The sequence below is a fragment of the Sebastes fasciatus genome, chromosome 14, assembly GCF_043250625.1.
Source record: "Sebastes fasciatus isolate fSebFas1 chromosome 14, fSebFas1.pri, whole genome shotgun sequence".
NCBI classification, from domain to species: domain Eukaryota; kingdom Metazoa; phylum Chordata; class Actinopteri; order Perciformes; family Sebastidae; genus Sebastes; species Sebastes fasciatus.
The window spans coordinates 6,367,877-6,386,393 of NC_133808.1; the positions used below are offsets into that span (position 1 = coordinate 6,367,877).

Here is an 18,517-nt window from a genome sequence, read left to right on the forward strand (position 1 = left end):
TAACGTGATGAAAGGCAGCTATAGTAAGCTTTAAGGCTTTATTTATCATATATGCATGTATATATGTAATATAGGGAATGCTTTGTCACATATAAATGTATATGTATTTAACATAGGGAAGGCTTTCATCAGCAGCTCTCTTGTGTACATTCTGTACTTTTTTCGAGGGGGCGTGTGTTGTGGTGTGGCTGGTGACGTAATATGTGCGAGACAAAAAAATGTTCTCCGCATGGGCCACCGTCGCATGATACACACGTCATCTTAATACATCCATGATACACACACAACAGCCATGGCTGCTGTGGTTTTCTGTGGAGACTGGTTCATTTTCACCTGCGACAAGAAACTCGTAGCACTTGACAGCAAACAGGACAGGTAGGAATCACTCTGAACTCTACTCGGTTGATTCATAAAGCTGCTGGATGTCATTTACCTGTTGGTCAACTTATCTTTACTATCTAACTGTTAGCTCTGTTAGCTAGCTGGCAGCATGGAGCATGTCTAGGTTCATTTCCAGGTTTTTATAAGGTATAATTGCACATGCAACATGCATGTGTGGAAAGATGCTGTTCTGGTCATAGCAAGCAGTAGGAAGAGTAAGAGTAGTGTTCCTCCTCTTGGCTGCAGCAGGACTGGGACTAGAAGTGGAGAAAGTACTTGTGTTTTTGACAGTAGTATAGTTTGAAGAAGACTCCTCTGTAGCTGTATACTTTGAGACTTTCAGCACAATGCTTGAGTCACGGTAACAATGTAATAAAAATACCTCAATACCTTACATATAGCCTTAACTTTAGGTTTACAGACTCCTTTTTCCTTTACAAAGGAAGCAGGTTGCTCTTGATGTGAAATCTTGTCTAAACACAAGACAACTTTGTCTTCTCTCTTTACTGGCATATTCAACTGAATCTCTTTGGGTTTTGGGACTGACAAAACAAGACATTTAAATACATCCCCTCTTGACTTTGAGAAACTGTGATGTTAGTTTCCACATTTGGTGAGTGAGGGAAGGATTATCTGCCTCAAATCATACAAACCAGGAGGTAAATCTACACCAACAGGGAGCTCAGTTGGAATAAGTGATTTATTTTCATGTTATTGAAAGATACAGGTAAACTGATCAGAGCACTGGTTCAAAATAACAAGTCATTATATGTTGTTTGTTGCAGAGAATCCTTTGTGTTTGACTGCAGCACTGCTGAGAAGAAGCCACCAAAGAATACCAAGGATGATAACAACAGGTAAACAAGCACAGACTCCAGGTTGTCAAGGAAGTGCTAAAGTCTGTATGTTGGCCACCTGACAGTGTGAGGCTGCAGTCAGAATTATAGCATTTATTTAGACGCAGATCTAAAGAAAATGGAAAGATTAATAGTCTTTTTGGAGTATGAATTGTAATTGTAACAGCTGTATCTTGTCTCCTGTCATCAGTGATGGCGGTGCCACAGAGGAATCAGGAAGTGACAAAGTCCTTGCCTTCGCCGTGTCTCCATCTGGAAAGCTAGTGGCGCTGACTGATGACACCAAGAGGCTGGTCCTGTTTCGCTGTGAGCCGTCATGGCAGTGCATCAGCATCAGGTACAACTTCCGTCTCAGCAGCTTCATGTACTGTACAGATAATGATGCCAGGTGTGTTAATAGTGTGTGTGTGTGTGTGTGTGTGTGTGTGTGTGTGTGTGTGTGTGTGTGTGTGTGTGTGTTACGCAGGTGGGTGGTGAGGAGGTGCACCTCCCTGATGTTCAGCCGGGCAGAGGACGAGCTCCTGGCGTCTGACAAATCAGGAGACGTGTACTCCTTCTCAGTGGTGGAGCCGCAGAGAGAGTGCGAGCTGAAGATGGGCCACCTGTCCATGCTGCTAGCTTTAGTAAGGAACACCAACGACTGTAGTCAGGACAACTGACAACAATATGTGTTTAAAGATTCACCTTTAAATTGAAATAGTCCCAGTTAGTGGCGTAACGGTACACAGAAGTCACTGTTCGGTGTAAGTCCAGTACAGCGAGAAAAAAACGCCTGTTGCTTCGCCTCACGTCACCTTTGTCTTTGCCAACTAGTTGCCCTCAAACTCACCGCAAAGACTACAGCCAATGGTCAGTTAGCACGTACGTTCTGCGCCTGCGTGAGAGGAAATAACTCTCCACACCAGCAGGTGGCGGTAATCTGTTTTCATCATTCAAAAAGGGAAACAGGAAGAGCGAGGACGACGGATATACAAGCCGTTATGATACGTAAATGAACCATTTTCACACCACTCTCACTCACCACTTAGCCTCATATTCCAGATGGCCATGTCGCTATGAAAATATCCATGTGTTGGAATGATCAGATGAGATGAAGATGAACAATGAGAAGAGTCTTCTGTGTTTGTCCTCTTGACTTTACTCATTGGCTTGCTTTCCTCACTTCCGTTTCTCTTCTCCTGCACTGATTGGTTTAAGCTGAACAGCCAATCTGAGTGATTTCTCTCACCGACGAGCTCCGCCGCCGATTCAACATGCTGAATCGACCGAGAAACCTCAGACAGGGGCAGACTAGAGCCGACAGTGAGGGACACACCGGAAAAACTAGACAGACGCTCACCGACGACCCATCAGACGTGTGTGAGACGCATTGTCTGAATGTGTGTCCACCTGAGTGGAGTGACCGACTGATTGTCCCCCTTCTGCTGTCTTTCAGAGCATGTCGCCGGACGACAAGTACATCATCACAGCCGACCGGGACGAGAAGATCAGAGTGAGCCACCTCAGGTCTCCGTACAACATCCAGTCCTTCTGCCTGGGACACCAACAGTGAGTAACGGAGCACTAGTGTGTATGTTTGTGTGTGCGCGCTCATTGAGGATTAGTAAAGTTTGACTTGATCATTACTGTTCCTGTTTCCTGTCAGGTTTGTCAGTGCTCTGCTGGTCCCACCAGGTCTTCCTCACTGGCTGCTATCTGGATCAGGGGTGTGTGTGTACATTTCACAAGTTACATTAAAAAACACATGCACACAGGACACCTATCACTATTATGAGCTTCATGCTCTCCATTTTAGTTTATAGTCAGTTCAGATTTGAGTGGAGATGTGACTCCACCTGCTAGATGATTTCTCATTCTGGCTACAACTGTTGTGGTTCAGAAGTCCAACCACTTCTGAATCAGCTGCAAATCAAATGAAAAAGATGAGCATGTTCTTCAGTGTTTGCTGTTTGTGCCTCTCAACGTGTTATCCGTGTTTTTATTCTCTGATCAGGAGCTTCAGAAGCTGCACTAGCTTCTTAAGCTGCTTATGAATGGAAAAAGATTTTAGTCATTTCCACATCTTGGTATGATTTCACAAACATTTAGGGAGTATAGCTGTGTTGTTAACACGTTGTTCTTTGGTCTTGGACCCTTTGTTTTACCACATCTTGTCACATACTATATTCTATACAATCTTCATCTCTGTAGAGAGATGGCAGAGTATAGGTAGTGGTGGAAAGAAACCATAATAATTCTTCAAATCTGATTATCAAACAAGGCCACGTAAAAAGTCCATGAACATCGAACCAGAATTTTTTTTTTTTTTACCAGGACACAAGTTTGAATTTTAATGCAGCACAGATCTACTATACATATAAATTTGACAGCGTAATATCAAAAGTGACCCAGAGGTTCCATCAGGGACGATCAACTGAACCCAATGGGATGTAATGTGAAGTGTGTTTGTGTTTGTCAGGACGGGACCATGAAGCTGTGGGAGTACGAGTCCGGCCGTAAGCTGCAGAGCTTGGACCTCAAAGAGCTCGAGGAGACACCGAGCTCTGAGGCTGACAAACACAAGGTAACCACGGTAACCACAGCGTGTTTCACCCTACAACACTTATTGTACCTCCAACAAAAAGGCTGTAACTTGTCCTGATGACTTTAGTGATCCTTTGACTTTTCATTGGCTTTCACTGAAATATCTCAGCAACTATGGTGTCACTGAGTATACTATATACAGTGTGTGTGTGTGTATATATATACATATATATATATATATATACATATATATATATTTGCTGAATAACATAATAACTTCCACCGCTCACTTTTAAGGCAAAGTGACAAGTAGCTCCTTAAATGCTATAATTATGGCGGTTTCAGTTAACAGCAGTGGTTAGTGAATGTACATTTTTATGCTACTTACGCATTTAGTCGGTCCGCTATTGTCTGCTACTTTTTTTGTCGCTGTTTTATTAGCGGCCGGCGGCCGGCTCTCCTTTTTGCATATTATGTGCTTTACTTCCTCGTAATCTCCCATTAGTAGATATTTCTCACTGGGTTTAAAGTGCGCAACGCGTTTACTCCATTTCAGCATCAGTAAATCTGTGATCGACCCATCTATCTGAATTACTTAAACCTGGTTTTAACCTAGTCGCCCCTCCTCAGCCTGGCTCGGCCAACATGAAACGTATAAAGTCAGGATGAACTGACTAGACCAGGTCAAGCCTCCCTTTCTCTCTTATCCTGGATTTCTTTATTCTGCTTTTGTGAACCAGCCCTCTGGTGAGCAGACCTCAGATCAGTGAACTGATCGTCAGAGTGGCTGTACACCCTCCTCTAGTCCAGAGGAGATGAATAGATGTCTCTCTCTCTGTGACATTCTTCAACAGGTTATTCATGGCAACATCAGCTGTGCGTGTTTAGGCCTCTCAGTGCCCCCCCCCCCCCCCACACCACTACCACCACTACCACCATGCCCACAGAAGCAGACAGGGACGTTGGATCCAAACTAAATCCCATTCAGGGTCATTGTTTTTCAAAATGTAATAACAAATGAGGAATGAAATATTTGAAAATGTCCTTTGTTAAGTCTGAAAGATGAATATTCTTTCTGTATGTTATTCTTCCTTGCCCTCATGTCCTACATGGATTCAATGCACACATGCAAGCCTATGTGGTGGTCTTTTCACATGACTTTGTTTTGTCAACATGGGAAACTGCAGTATGGTGGCATTTACATGTTCAAACCGCTTTATTGTTCTTAAACAGGTTCAACATGTTAATGGACAATTTTAACATCAAGGCCGAGGGACAACAGTTGAGAACACTGGCCCATTTATAGTGATGTTGGTGTATGTGCATTGTCCCTGAGAATAAATAAATCAAAGTAAAAAAGTGTGCAGCTATACTGCCACAGTATTGCCTCTTTTCCTTAAAAGGATCATGCCACACTATTACAGTTTGGGTGTTATTTCAGTGTGGTGTACAGTCGGTTTATCAGAGCTTTTTCACTGGAAACAGCCAGAACACCAAAACAATGAGCTGAAAGAGAACAAAACTCTGCAGAGTTGGCGATAACAACAACATTAACCCCTATTTTGTAAAAAGATCGATAAGAGATCTGTGATGACTCCACCACTCAGTCTGTCTTTGTTTCCCAGAAGCCAACTGTGTGCCGCATCACCAGCTCCCCTGATGCTTGCCATGTAGCGGTGCAGTGTGAAAGGTGAGTGTGACTCTCTGTACGTTCTGTTCAAACGTGCAACAGGATTATTTGTCGGGATGCTGCCTCTGCCTTTTGGTTGGACTTTGTTGTCTACTCTGTGTTTTCTGTCTACAAGATGCACCTGGTATAAAGTGGAAAATGAAGAAAGGGGAGTTAAATACGATTGGTGGAACAGCATGAAACTGTTATACGCAGGTTTGCATGTGCGACCTGAAATCATTCCTCATTAAAATATTCCTCCATAGCCAGTGTACTGTATATTAGCCAATATTATGTTGTGTTACATAAACAAAGGTTTTAATAAAGATCCCTTAAATTAGTTTTTTTTAAGAATTGTGAACGAGATGTGTAGAAATGCTACTAAAGATTATTTTCGGTATCTATTAGTCGATTGCTTTAATGATTAATTATTTAGTGTTTATAATCAAAATATGTCAAGAGTCCAAAAATGACTTCTTCAAATAGCCTGTTTTATCAGGTCAACAGTCCACAGCACAGAGAGACTAGAAAAACAGCAAATCCTCACATTGGAGAAAATGGATGGAAAGAATGTTTGCATGATAAATGATAAAATAGTTGATCTAATCATGTCAGCACTAAAGATACAGAATGTACTGAGTGGGCCATTTTTACAGTGTACAAATAAACTTGTCACTGCTCTCTGGTGGACAAACTATGGAAATAGGGAAAATAAACGCCATGATTCGAAGTATTGGTAACTTCGTATGTCGCTTTTTGGAGCACATGAGCTGCTGCTCCACACTGACCACTCAACTGTGTCTGAAATTTAACTTTTGGGGAAAAGGCGGTTTTGTTGGGGATGCAGGTAAGAGCTGGTCTGGTCATTAGCAAATATTAAAGATGATTATTGATGTAAATAAAATTAATATTAATAAATCATCAGTATGTATTAATAACAGGGTACAACAATTACGTTGTGCAGTAGCTCAAAAAAGCATTAAAATGGCTATCAAAAGTAATAATTATCAAAATAAGTATTAATTGTGTTGAATATGATTTCATTTACATTAAACGACCTCACGGCACCAACCTTCTTATCAAAGGGAAAAATGATTAATGTAGTCTCATAGAAATAGTCCCATAAAGTATACTAAACTATCAATTTGGAACTCAATAACAAGAATATCCCAAAATCACCATATCAATAGCCAGTAAGTTGAAGGATTTTGTAGTTCTTGACATCATTATTCACTATTATGCAACATGAAAGAGGCCACAAGCATTCCCTTACAAGTTAAAGGTGAAACACACAATATTAATCTAACTAAATAACTAAACTAACCAAAGAGAGCGTGTGTGTCGGTCTTTGTCTGTATTTAGTTTTTACTTAGATGTTTAATATCTCTCTCTTATTTCATTTTTATTTTTATTTTGTATTATTTTATTTATTTGTTATTATTATTATTTTAAATTCTTTTTTACCTTAATATTTGTTATCACTACTACTATCTCTCTATCTCCCCATGTATAGAGGTATTTACCTGTGTACATTTACCTGTACAGAAATGGGTATTGGAACATAAAAACTGAGCTGCTGATCCATGTATGCCGTGAACATTTCAATAAACAAAACTGTGAATAAATAAATAAATACAATTTCTGACAGGCTTAGTAAAGATACCCCCACATGTTGCGTTGCTGATATAAGTGTTGTTTATATTGCTAAAGGTGATTTATTGTCAGACTCTTCATTTCAACGTTGTAACTGACTGAGTTCATCACATGTTCTACTAAGTAACTAGTAAAGGAGTCAGTTAAAAAATACAGTTGAAAACCTACCAACCATGTAGGAGTGAGTGAACCCCCCTCCCCTTCCCCCCACAGGAAGCTGCCTTTAGCTTTGACATGACCGTGACCCCTTCGCTGACTTCAGGCTATTTCTGCTGTTGCTGTTTGTTAAATGTATTTGTGGACCTATAGAGGCACAAGGGCCCTGAGGAGCTGTATAGTATATACTGTACATATCGGTGACATTTAAAGTGGGTCAGAGGTAAAGAGGAGCACAGAGTGAGGCCATCACTTCTTGATAGATCAACCCAGTGATCGACTGATTGATGTCTTCTGTGTGTCCTCAGAGTGTCCTCGGTCCAGTTGTTCACTGTGGACCGGGAGGGTGAAGAGAAGCTCGTCCCACACAGCAGGCTCTCCCTCCCCCACTGTCCCCTGGACATGGCCTTTGACCCGGAAGGCCGGCTCTGGGTACTGATGGACTCCGGTGACGTACCGCTCCAAATGTACACGCACAGACGAGACTCCTGGGAGGTACAGAGTGATACTGATCCATACACATTTAGATACTGATCTATTTAAAGGGACTGTTTGTAACTTCTTACAGGTATAAATCAATCCGGGTCGGTGTGGCTACGCTGTTCAGACTCAGACTCCACAAACTACACAGAAGCACCAAAACCACAAAGTTCTATCTAGTGAAGCCCGTCTGTTAAACAGTGTTGGACGCGGGAGAGACCGTAGCTTTGGTCTCCAGGGCCGGAGTCTCTGCTGTACTCTGCTCCTCTGCTCCTCTGCCCGCCTGCCTTCACTCAGCTCGCTCCACCTCACGTGCATGTGCGCACACTCCACACTGCAGAAGAGTTAGTTTAGCACTGAGAATATCTAGTGAATGTACAGTGGACGTTTGTGCAGAAATAAATGCTGCAGCTCCTCCAGACCAACAGAGGTTTCCCGTGTCTTGTGAAGTGACGGGGCTCCGCAGCGAGTTACGTTATCGTCTCCGACCGGGTGCCGGTGTCTTCCCTGTTTCCTCCGGCCGCGGTCGGGAGGCTGAGGCAGGAAAAGCCAACACTAGGACCAGCAGTGATTCATGGAGAGACCTTCGTCTGGTCAGCTAACATTACTGCCAAGCAGCTGAAATATAGTGATATTGTGGTTTTAGCTGATGTGTGTCGCCTCACTGTTTTGACGGGTGCTCGCCCGTGGGAACGCGCTACGTGAATGTGAGCGAGCACCCGTCAAAACAGTGCAACGAGCAACAGGACACTGACTTTCGTTGACTTAACGGCCACAGGTGTCGCTGTTACAACCCATTTTGATTCTTACAAACAGTCCCTTTAAATGTGTTTTTGGTAGAGAGTTTGGTACAGGAGCTTTTTCTGTATTTGTATGATATAATAATTCTGCAGTGGTGTATTGACTGGCCATCTTTCTTCTTCTTATTATTATTATTATTATAATAATTCTCTCCCCTGTGTATACTGACCTGTGCACTCTCCTGCTCCATGTAGTGTGATGCTGAGAGCCCTGAACTGAACAGAGTGACTGAAGCCTTCAAGCCACATTGGGAGACACTTGAGGGTGAGTCATCACACACACACACACACACACACTTCCATGTGGCCCTTTGGCCTCATGTAAGTGCGTCTCCCGCATCCTCCCTCTCTCATCCTCGCCCCACTCGTGCCCTAGACAGAAATAACCTGCAGTGTCACATGACATTCGCTGGGAGTTCACACGCTTTGCGTCGGGGTGCAGCATCTTCCTTAAGGGGATTCTTTCACAACAATGACCCGCTAGCTGTACATTATCACGCTTATTACACGGCTACTTACTGAAGAAATTAATATTTTGACACAAAAAAACGGTCCGCCAGAGGCCGACATCAGAACCGCGCCGACATCAGAACCGCGCCGATAGCAACGGTCTGTTATTGCAGAAATTACAGACCGCCGCGATTGACCAATCAGAATTGAGCATTCAACACAGCCGTGTAATAAAGCACGATACAGTGTTTGTTGAGATAAATTCAGATGAGAGCAACATATGACCGGGAGGAATTAAAGAGTCAGATATGACCGGAGTATGAAGTTAAATGTTTTTGGTTTATGTCTACACCTTCTATTTTTTTATGTCACCAACCTTTTCCCCCTGCTGGTCTCTTAAACAACAGCCTCCACGAGGGCCGACAGCCGCTTCGAGCATCTGTACAAGGTGAGCTTTGACAACGTGACGGCGTACCTGCAGAAGAAGCAGCAGAGACTGGAGGAGCAGCAGCTGAAGAGGGGGAAGACACAGAGGCCAAACAGCAACAAGAAGGTCAGGAAGGAGACGTCAGAAGCTGGAACTCGCTCATCGACCTGAACGGACACTTAGAAAAGAGAGCCAGTATTTTCCTTTATGTTTGATGATTTGAATGATGAATCTTTTGAGTTGAACGTGTGCATTGGATGAAGCACATGGAGAGTGCGTGCTTTACCACATGGCCTGTATAGATGGATTTTTTATGTTAAAAATAAATGCTGCAGCTAACATTAAACTGTGCCTTCTGTTTCCTGCCACCATCGCCGAATGACACATGCCGTTTGTGAATGTGCACCATACGCCCTCTCCTCACATTCACTGCTGCTCCTCACTTTATTCTCGTTACTTCCTGTCTATTACACCACATATTTTAACATAATTTCTGTCTCTGATTTGAAGAATGTCTTTGATTTGCATGAGAACCACAGAATGTCCTGTTTGTGAGAGGCAGCACATGGTGAGTAGAGTGGAAACATTTTGAATTCAAACTGTCCATAAAGCGAGCGCTGCTCTAGACATGGAGCACTTTCCCGGAGCGCTCTCACCAGCTGAGCCTGGAAGCTGTGATGTTTAATCCAGAGGTTGTGCTGCATCACTCCCAACAGCGGGACTAGAGGAGGGATTAGTGTGTGATTAGGATTAGGACTCTGATTCCCCTCCATCCAGACTGGCAACTGCTGGAGAGTTGGAACCGAACCGCTCCTACACATTTAAGGCCACACACTACATCACTTTACCTCTTCACTGGATCCATTTAAAGGGGTGCTCCAGCTATTTAGTATGTCACTTCCATAACGTTGAGGGACTCAAAAGACAGATTCATTAATTAAGAATGAACAGCAGAGGCCGAGATATCCTGATTTTCACTCTCTAGTATTGGTCAAGCTCCAAAAACACTGGATCCTACAATTCCCATAATGCATGTCAGTGTCTATCATTAAAGCCACTGTCACCCCAGTGCTTGCTCACGGAGGAATGTTGGGCCTCTGTAAATGATAGTACGGTCTAGACGTGCTCCATATGAAAAGGATTTGATACTATAGAAATCCACTGAATTGAGTTAGAGCCTTGTTGAACCCCACATCTCCAGTTTATAATGCAGGCTTTCTGTCTGAGCAGAGATGACCCTGATGATGTAATTATGACATCATCAGCTCCTTCCAGAGCCACAGAAGATGTTTTCAGAGGTTTTCCTCCTTGTGACGAGTAAACTGACCTTTATGTGAGATCGGTGGAGTGCCCCTTTAATAGTATACATATTTTAAGTTTTATATTATCATAATTACTCCTACTAGTTTAGTAGGAAAAGCACAGGTGATACTAATGACATTAATGATGTCTTCATTGATGTGTCATTAATCCTGGTATATGTATTAATCCTAATATATGTATGTGTGAGAAGAATATATTGTAATAAATATGGGTTTCATTTAGATGTGGTAGGAAAACACTGCCACTAAGTCAGAACCTTCAAATAACCACAGAATACAAATGTATACAAAATACAGTCCATCTTTATTATTGAAAACCCCACAATTCATAAAAAGGGAGGAGGGATACGCCAAGAGACCTGCACGTCCACTAAGCATCCACAGCTCTCACAGATGTGAAATCACACAGTTCAACACAGCAGGGCTAGACTTCTAGCTTAAAGGCACACCACTCTGACACTGCATGCCATCATCACCCTCTACTGGAGGCACTTCAACCTAACACTGGTCAACCCACACAGCACACTCACTGCAATCCACACGTCACCTATTTAAGGTAAGAGCTCCCTACTCAGGATCGTAGCTCATCTCCCCACTCTATTAAAACACTTCTAAAATATAGAACACAATAACTATCTAATAATATACTTAGCTCGCCCGGTCGGCGAGACCCTCCCCCGGGGTCTATGCTTGGGACGCCGTCCAATTCCCCTAGTGGAGCGGATAGTGGAAAAATCATGCAAATAGTGATACAAGCACCATATTGAAAATGAAAAAGTGAAGTCTTGAAAATCCAAGATGGCCGTCATTTTTCACAATGGCTGCCAAATTGACCTGCTGGTTTCTCTCATAGAAATTCATCTACTTGGTCGATTTGAGTGATCCTGATGTCAAATTATCTGTTTTCTAGCATGCTGGATCTAATTTTGATAGTTTTAACATTTTTTAACTGCAATATGGCGATACGGCCATTTTGTGTCTGTTTAGTGTCTGCTTCCTCATGAGATGCTCGAGCATCCAGGGACTTCCTGTTGGTGCTGATGGCTTTGTCTCCTCGTATCGCAATGACCGTGCAAGATATTTCAGCTTCACAAACACTTTCTCGGCGTGAAAATGAAACGTCTCGGTCTTGATGCTTGATTCCTTGGCCGCCATATTGCAGTTAAAAATTATTAAAATGATCAGAATTAGATCCAGCATGCTAGAAAACATATAATTTGACACCAAGATCACTCAAATCAACCAAGTAGATGAATTTCTAAGCAGTTTAATTTGAGGGCTATCTTGGATTTTCAAGTGGCCAATCGTTTATATTTGCTTAGTGACCCCTCTGCAATCAAAATGCCAAATTTGGTGCTTGTATCACTATTTGCATGATTTGACTGAAAAATGATCCGCTCCCCGGTTCGTTGAACGGCGTGGACGGACACAGCTGGCGTTGTCGTCGCTGTAGTGAGCCCGCACAAGCGATGGTGGCTGCTGGGCGTCGGCTCTCCTTTCGTGAGCCAGCACGGGGAGCGATGGCGGCTACTGCACCCTCTATGGCCCGGTCCTGACTATCTACAGGAGGCAACAAACCTCCCCTCCTCACACTGGAATAACTAACCCCTTATTTTGGCTGTCTCCATCGCCGGCAGCTCTAAACGGCTACGAACGACACCCTACCGCCCGCAGAGTTCCAAGCCACCGTATAACAGATGCTCCAACCTCGGCTCCCCTCTTTCGACTGCTTTTTGTCTCTCAAATCCGAGTCTGCAATCAGGCACACCTGTGGTCAATTCAGCTAATCAGCCCAGTCACATCACACTATGTATGTGTGAGAAGAATATAAACTGGGAAAAAAAAGTTCAGAAACTTGTGTTTGGTGGATTATTTCTCTGTTGTTACAATGCTAATGGTCATTGTATTTTACATCGTTGGAAAGCCTGTTTATTTACCTTCACAATGATGTCCAACTTGTAAGGATCATGCATTTGTGGGATGAGCAGCACAGTTGATTATGTGCGGAGCGCCCAAGAAAAATGTGCCAAAATGCTCTGCCAATGGTAAACAGTGTATTCTCATAAGACTACCAGGAAGTCTGCAATGACTGCCTTTCACCGTCAGGCCCGTTTGCGCTGGTGTCGACAACACAGACAATGGAACCTGAACATGTGGAGGAATGTCATGTTCAGTGATGAGTCCAGGTTCTGTCTGCGAAAGGTGGATGACAGGATCAAAGTATGGAGACGACGTGGAGAACGCTATGCTGATTGTTGCACCGATGGAGTAACAGCTTTTGGTGGGGGCAGTGTCATGGTGTGGGGGGGGCGGCATCTCCCTCACTGGCAAAACAAGGCTTGTCATCATTGAAGGCCATCTCAATGCAGTGAGATATCAGGATGAGATTCTGCAGCCAGTGGCGATCCCATATCTCCACAATCTGGGACCTAACTTCATCCTCCAAGAAACAACGCTCACCCCCACAGAGCCAGGGTTATCACAGACTACCTCCACAATGTGGGAGTAGAGAGAATGGAACGGCCTGCCAAGAGTCCAGACCTCAACCCAATTCAACACTTGTGGGATCAGCTTGGACGTGCTGTACGTGTTAGAGTGACCAACACAACCACGCTGGCTGACCTGCAACGAATCCTGGTTGAGGAATGGAACGCCATCCCACAGCAACGTGTGACCCGGTTGGTGACCAGCATGAGGAGGTGCCAGGCTGTTGTGGCTGCGTATGGATCTTCCACCGCTACTGAGGCTCCTGACGGTGTATTAAATGAATAAAGTGTAAAATGGCCAATATATCTTGTTTGTTCCTTGTTAATGATGGAGAGTTCAATCATCCAATCCACCAAACAACTCAAAACAAGAGTCAGTAACAACAGGAGAATACACTGTTTACCATTGACAGAGCATTTTGGAAATTTTTTCTTGGACGCTACCCACATAATCAGCTGTGCTGCTCATCCCACAAATACATGATCCTTACAAGTTGGACATCATTGTGAAGGTAAATAAACAGGCTTTCCAACGATGTAAAATACAATGACCATTAGCATTGATACAACAGAGAAATAATCCACCAAAACACAAGTTTTTTAACTTCTTTTTCCCAGTTTATATATGTGAAAGGAGAATGTATGTGTGTGTGTGAGTGCAAGAATAAATTGTCTTGTACGGCCCCTCATACATATGTTTTGCTCCACCAGCTTCTGAGGGACATATCTGTCTCTTTATCTGCTAAATGCTCCACTTTGTTCACCAGCTGGTCTCTCACTGTGTGTGCTGTCTGCTGCTGCTGAGCAGCTGGTGTCAAGTGGGTTAGGGTTAGGGTTTCCTCAGAACTTCCTCAGAACTTTTCAGTGAACAGCTGGCTACTGGAGACGAGGCTGATGAGAGCTGTGAGAGTCCTAAAAGCGGAACAATGAGCTGAAAGATGCTAAAGAGACGGTTCTCTATAGGCTCATTACTACACACCGTCCTTTGAGCATATTCAAATCTGCAATTAATGAAATGATCACAGACTAAGTGAGCGTGTAGGGCTGTAGGGCAGCTGCTGACTGCTGCTTCGTTAACCCAGCCTTGTGAATTGGCCATACTTGTGCTAGTATTACATTTTCATACAATTTATTACACGGCTGTGTTGAATACTCGATTCTGATTGGTCAATCACAGCGCTCTGCGGTCTGTAATTTCTCTGTAACAGACCGTTGCTATGTATAACAGACCGTTGCTATAGGCGCAGTTCAGATGTCAGACTCTGGCGGACCATTTTTGTGTCAAAATATAGATTTCTTCAGTAAGTAGGCGTGTAATAAGCGGGATGATGTACAGCTAGCGGGTCATTGTTGTGAAAGAGACCCCTCCGCTTCACGTCGAGGTGCAGCATTACCCTGTCGGGGATTCTTTCACAACAATGACTGGCTCGCTGTACATTATCCCTTACTTAGTATATTAGTATGGAGTACTGAAAAGGTTTGGATGTCTGAAACCATTTTTCAAGAGGCTGTGTTGCAGATAAGAAATGAAAGAAGTATATTGTTAACATGAATAAGCAGAGCCGCCGTCGGTCCAGACAGGATTTTGTAATTAAAGTAATTCTTTTATTTTTTTTGTAGGAAAAGAACAAAAGTCACTAAAAATCTGTACAATCTGTAAAAAACAACACATTTCAAATAAAAAACAAAGCAGATATGTATCTAAATATTGTTCACTGAAGTGGTCTGTGCTGTACAAATGTCGACATTCCCTGATAAGGCTTTGGATTGTCCAACTGGTCCTCGAGTCCATCCGTAGTCTGTAACGCTGTCTCAGAGCTGCTGTCTCAGATCCACCTGATTGTCCCAGATCACTCACCCTGCTGACCGTCCTCTGCTCTTCAACAACAAAAGCTGAGTGATGGAAAGCTTTTTCAATGTGTCCGACAACTCCAGTTTACTTTACGTCACACTTCTTCACTCGTGCTCCACGCTCACTGGTGCTGAAACAGACACATTTGATTTGTCCCCAGTTAGAAACCTGGTTATACACCGACAGCAAACACTTCAGCGAGCTCTGTTCTTCCAACCTTTTCAACAAGTCTCACTTCTTCTTCCCTATGGTCAAGTTCTCACTTTTCTTATTCTGCACCTGAAGGGAACATCACTTGTTATTATCAGTCACAATCTGCACCAAGGACAAAGTCACTGCATCCGCACACCAACCTCATTCATGGCGTCATCAATCTGTTTGAGTTCTTCGTATCGGTCTCTTGACTCTCTGAGTGGCTGCACCATCGCCTCCTCAATCTGTGGGAACAGCTAGGACACACACACACACACACACACACACACACACACACACACACACACACAGTGTCAGTATCCTCGCTGTGTTTATAGAAGTGTTGATTTTAAGCAGTGACATGTTTGTTTCTATGTGATGGTTTCATTCTCTACTCCCTCTATAACAAGACACTCAGTAGTAGTTTACTCTTTTACTTACTTATTATACTAGTTATGTTTACACCTCGTTTTACATCTGTAAAATGCAACACAACACACGTTTTTTTGTTCCATTGTGGGAAGTTTTGAGGGCAGTTCATGAGTTTCACACTCAGAATTCAGATGAACAGTAAATATAGTAAATATAGTATTAGTACCATACAGTGATTTCTGATAGTGGTGGAATGAGTATTCAAATACTTTACTTGAGTAAAAGTACAGAAGTGTTGGGCAAAAGAATTAAAAGTAAAAGTACATCCTGCAGTATTGGTTTGTTAATAGTGATGCATCAACATTAGAGCATCATTTCACTGCTGTTGCTGCTCCAGGTGGAGCTAGTTTATACTACTTTATAATACAGGTAGCTAGTTTAGTCCAGTGGTTCCCAACCTGGGGGTCGGGCCCCTCCAAAGGGTCATCAGATGAGTAATGGGAGATGAAAGAAGAAAAACACAATGTTTGCCAGCCGCATGACGGGAGACTTTGGCCAATCACAGGTCATTTCAGAGAGAGAGATTGTTCCTATTGGCTGTTCATTCAACGGAGGCAGCTGTCAATCACTCGCAAACTCCGACCAAACTGTCAAACTAGGCAGCGCCGATCAAATATGGATCAATATTTTGTTACATTTATGCCTATTTCTCTCCTCAAATGTGTTCAGAAACATCTTGTAGTGTACTGTGGAGCTGTAAACGCTGCAAGCAGAACTTCTGGGAGGCCAAGCAAGTGTTAGGGATTGGCACGCGTTTTGAACGGGCACTGAACTAGTCAGTACAAAAGATGAACTACACTGTGGAAAAGGAGCATTGTTGCTTCACATTACATTCATTCAATGTGACAACAGGCAGTCAACCCCACTTAACATCACATTTGTGCCATCAGCTTATTGTTCGCCCCTTATGTCAACCCCTCTCTCTCTCCCCATTCCATAACTATCTCTCTCTCTCACTATCATTTAAGGCATTGAAAAAGCCCCCTAAAAAATAACATTAAAAAAACCTGTTCTATCAGCCACAGACCTTAAACTGTAGAATCATGATGAGTAACAGCAGCAGCTGAGGATGTTTTACGTCATTCATCCAGAAGTTACTCAGTACCACTAAAACCACATGTTGTCCTGCTGCCAGCAGGTGGGGCTTTGCCCCTATTGCCCCAAATGTTGCCTCAAGCAATGGCAGCTGAGGCTCATGGGTACTGTAGTATTTAGAGCCGAATGAAATTGACAGAAAAAAAAACAAGACTTCTCAGCAACAAAGTTGAAATACTTGATCAGCGATATAACGGAGTAGTGTTAAATCAACCAGCTGATTAACACTGAAGATATCATTAAAATAACTTATTCACATCAGACATAAATACAACCCTATTCCTATGACCTTCATCATCACTGTCCTGCGTATTCACCTTCATCACAGTCTCAAACATGGGGATGAGGACGAACTTGATGAAGCCGATCTGAGCCGTCGGCTTGGTGACCTTTTCTCTGTCCATGAACGGAGCCACGGGAAGTCCTTCAGCCTTCTCCCTGTCGCTCTGAGCAGCACAGACAGACAGAAAGATCACCATCAACAACAGGAGGGACAAATGTCTTCTGCTGACTCTCTTTGCCAGCTTCAAGGGGGAGTTCATGCCTCATAAATTAAGAGAATAAAATCATTTTTCTTCTGATGATTCCTTAATCCCCAGAACGGCTTCCCTTTTCTCTTTTAATATCAAACATCAGATAGTTACTCTGAAGAAATGCGAAAAAAATGACCCTGCAAACCTAAAAATCACTTTACGGTGTTGTGAGTTTTGGTCTTAAACCTCTGATGGACCCACCTGCATGAAGTACTCCTCCAGCAGGCAGTCCACCCAGGGCTCAGCCACCTCCATGGGCCGCACCTCGTTGGAGATGTCACAGCACTTGATGAGCACCATCTTCAGCTGCCAGAGTACAGGGTCAGAGGGCAAAGGTCACCATGAATAGAGAGTTATTAACAGTAGGTGGCAACCTGGTATGATGAGATGGGATGCCACTTGAGGTTAAATGCTTTGATGCTACTTTTATCTTGTGCAGCTACAATGATCTAATTTACTTAAAGTAAAGTGAAGTACTGTAGTGTACAAATATTGAATTTAGTGCTTGACAATACAGTATATATGTATAATATATATATATGTATAAAGAGCATTCTCATTATTTAATATTCTTTATATGTAGATTTATCAGAAGACCAGTGTTATTAGAAGCTTCAGCAGACAGACAGACAGTACAGCACACAGGCACACAGGCAGTGGTGGAAGAAATACTCAGATAGCTTTAGTTACCTAAAGGTAGTGATACCACACTGTGTCCTGCATTCAAAACTTTACTCGAGTAAAAGTACAAAAATAATAACGGCAAAATGAACTTAAAGGCACAATGTGTAACATCTGGCCAGAACTTTTGTTTAAAACATGAAAAAAATGAACTAACATTATCAAGAGAATGAGACGAGGTTATAGTGTTGAGACGTCTATGGATTGTTTTGCAGAGATATCTACTGAAATGAGCTTGCTAAGCAGCTAGCCCCGTACCTCTAGAGGTGATAGTGAGTCACTGTAGTGTCTCAGTCTGCTCTCAGTCCACCATGAGAGGACCAAGAAGTAGAAGTGTTAATCAAGTTGAAGGTAGTAGTAGTTAGGTAGATAGTATGGACCCAGTAGTAGAGGGGAAATGATGACCCTTATTTGTTTGCAGGTGGCCAGATTGTACACATTACACCTTTATTTAATTTTATTTAGATTTGCCTTTTTGCCGTTATTTGATAGTGATAGTTATGAAAGGGGGAGAGAGCGGGGACGACA

The 18,517-nt window shown here is 42.9% G+C and overlaps 2 protein-coding genes across 4 annotated transcripts in view; one reads left to right on the forward strand and one right to left on the reverse strand.

The window, feature by feature from the left end:
• Nucleotides 1-216: 216 nt before the first annotated feature.
• wdr4 (WD repeat domain 4) lies at nucleotides 217-9,742 on the forward strand. The gene is made up of 11 exons (XM_074658296.1): nucleotides 217-375; nucleotides 1,167-1,238; nucleotides 1,429-1,575; nucleotides 1,705-1,861; nucleotides 2,674-2,786; nucleotides 2,884-2,944; nucleotides 3,697-3,801; nucleotides 5,387-5,451; nucleotides 7,548-7,734; nucleotides 8,715-8,784; nucleotides 9,377-9,742. Exons 1-11 carry the CDS (start codon nucleotides 293-295, stop codon nucleotides 9,565-9,567), a joined length of 1,251 nt encoding a protein of 416 aa, XP_074514397.1. The 5' UTR covers nucleotides 217-292; the 3' UTR covers nucleotides 9,568-9,742.
• A 5,048-nt stretch (nucleotides 9,743-14,790) lies between these two features.
• The window catches only part of pde9aa (phosphodiesterase 9aa), a 33,150-nt gene continuing 29,423 nt past the window's right edge, over nucleotides 14,791-18,517 (reverse strand). For 2 of the 3 annotated variants that reach the window (XM_074658280.1, XM_074658281.1), the window contains exons 15-19: nucleotides 17,510-17,614; nucleotides 17,093-17,221; nucleotides 15,410-15,505; nucleotides 15,274-15,335; nucleotides 14,791-15,186 (exon numbers count right to left, since the gene is read on the reverse strand). In XM_074658280.1, coding sequence (XP_074514381.1) covers nucleotides 15,288-15,335; nucleotides 15,410-15,505; nucleotides 17,093-17,221; nucleotides 17,510-17,614 — 378 coding nt within the window. In that variant the 3' untranslated portion in view covers nucleotides 14,791-15,186; nucleotides 15,274-15,287. The remainder of the gene's footprint in view (nucleotides 15,187-15,273; nucleotides 15,336-15,409; nucleotides 15,506-17,092; nucleotides 17,222-17,509; nucleotides 17,615-18,517) is intronic. The other variant, XM_074658282.1, reaches the window with a different exon arrangement.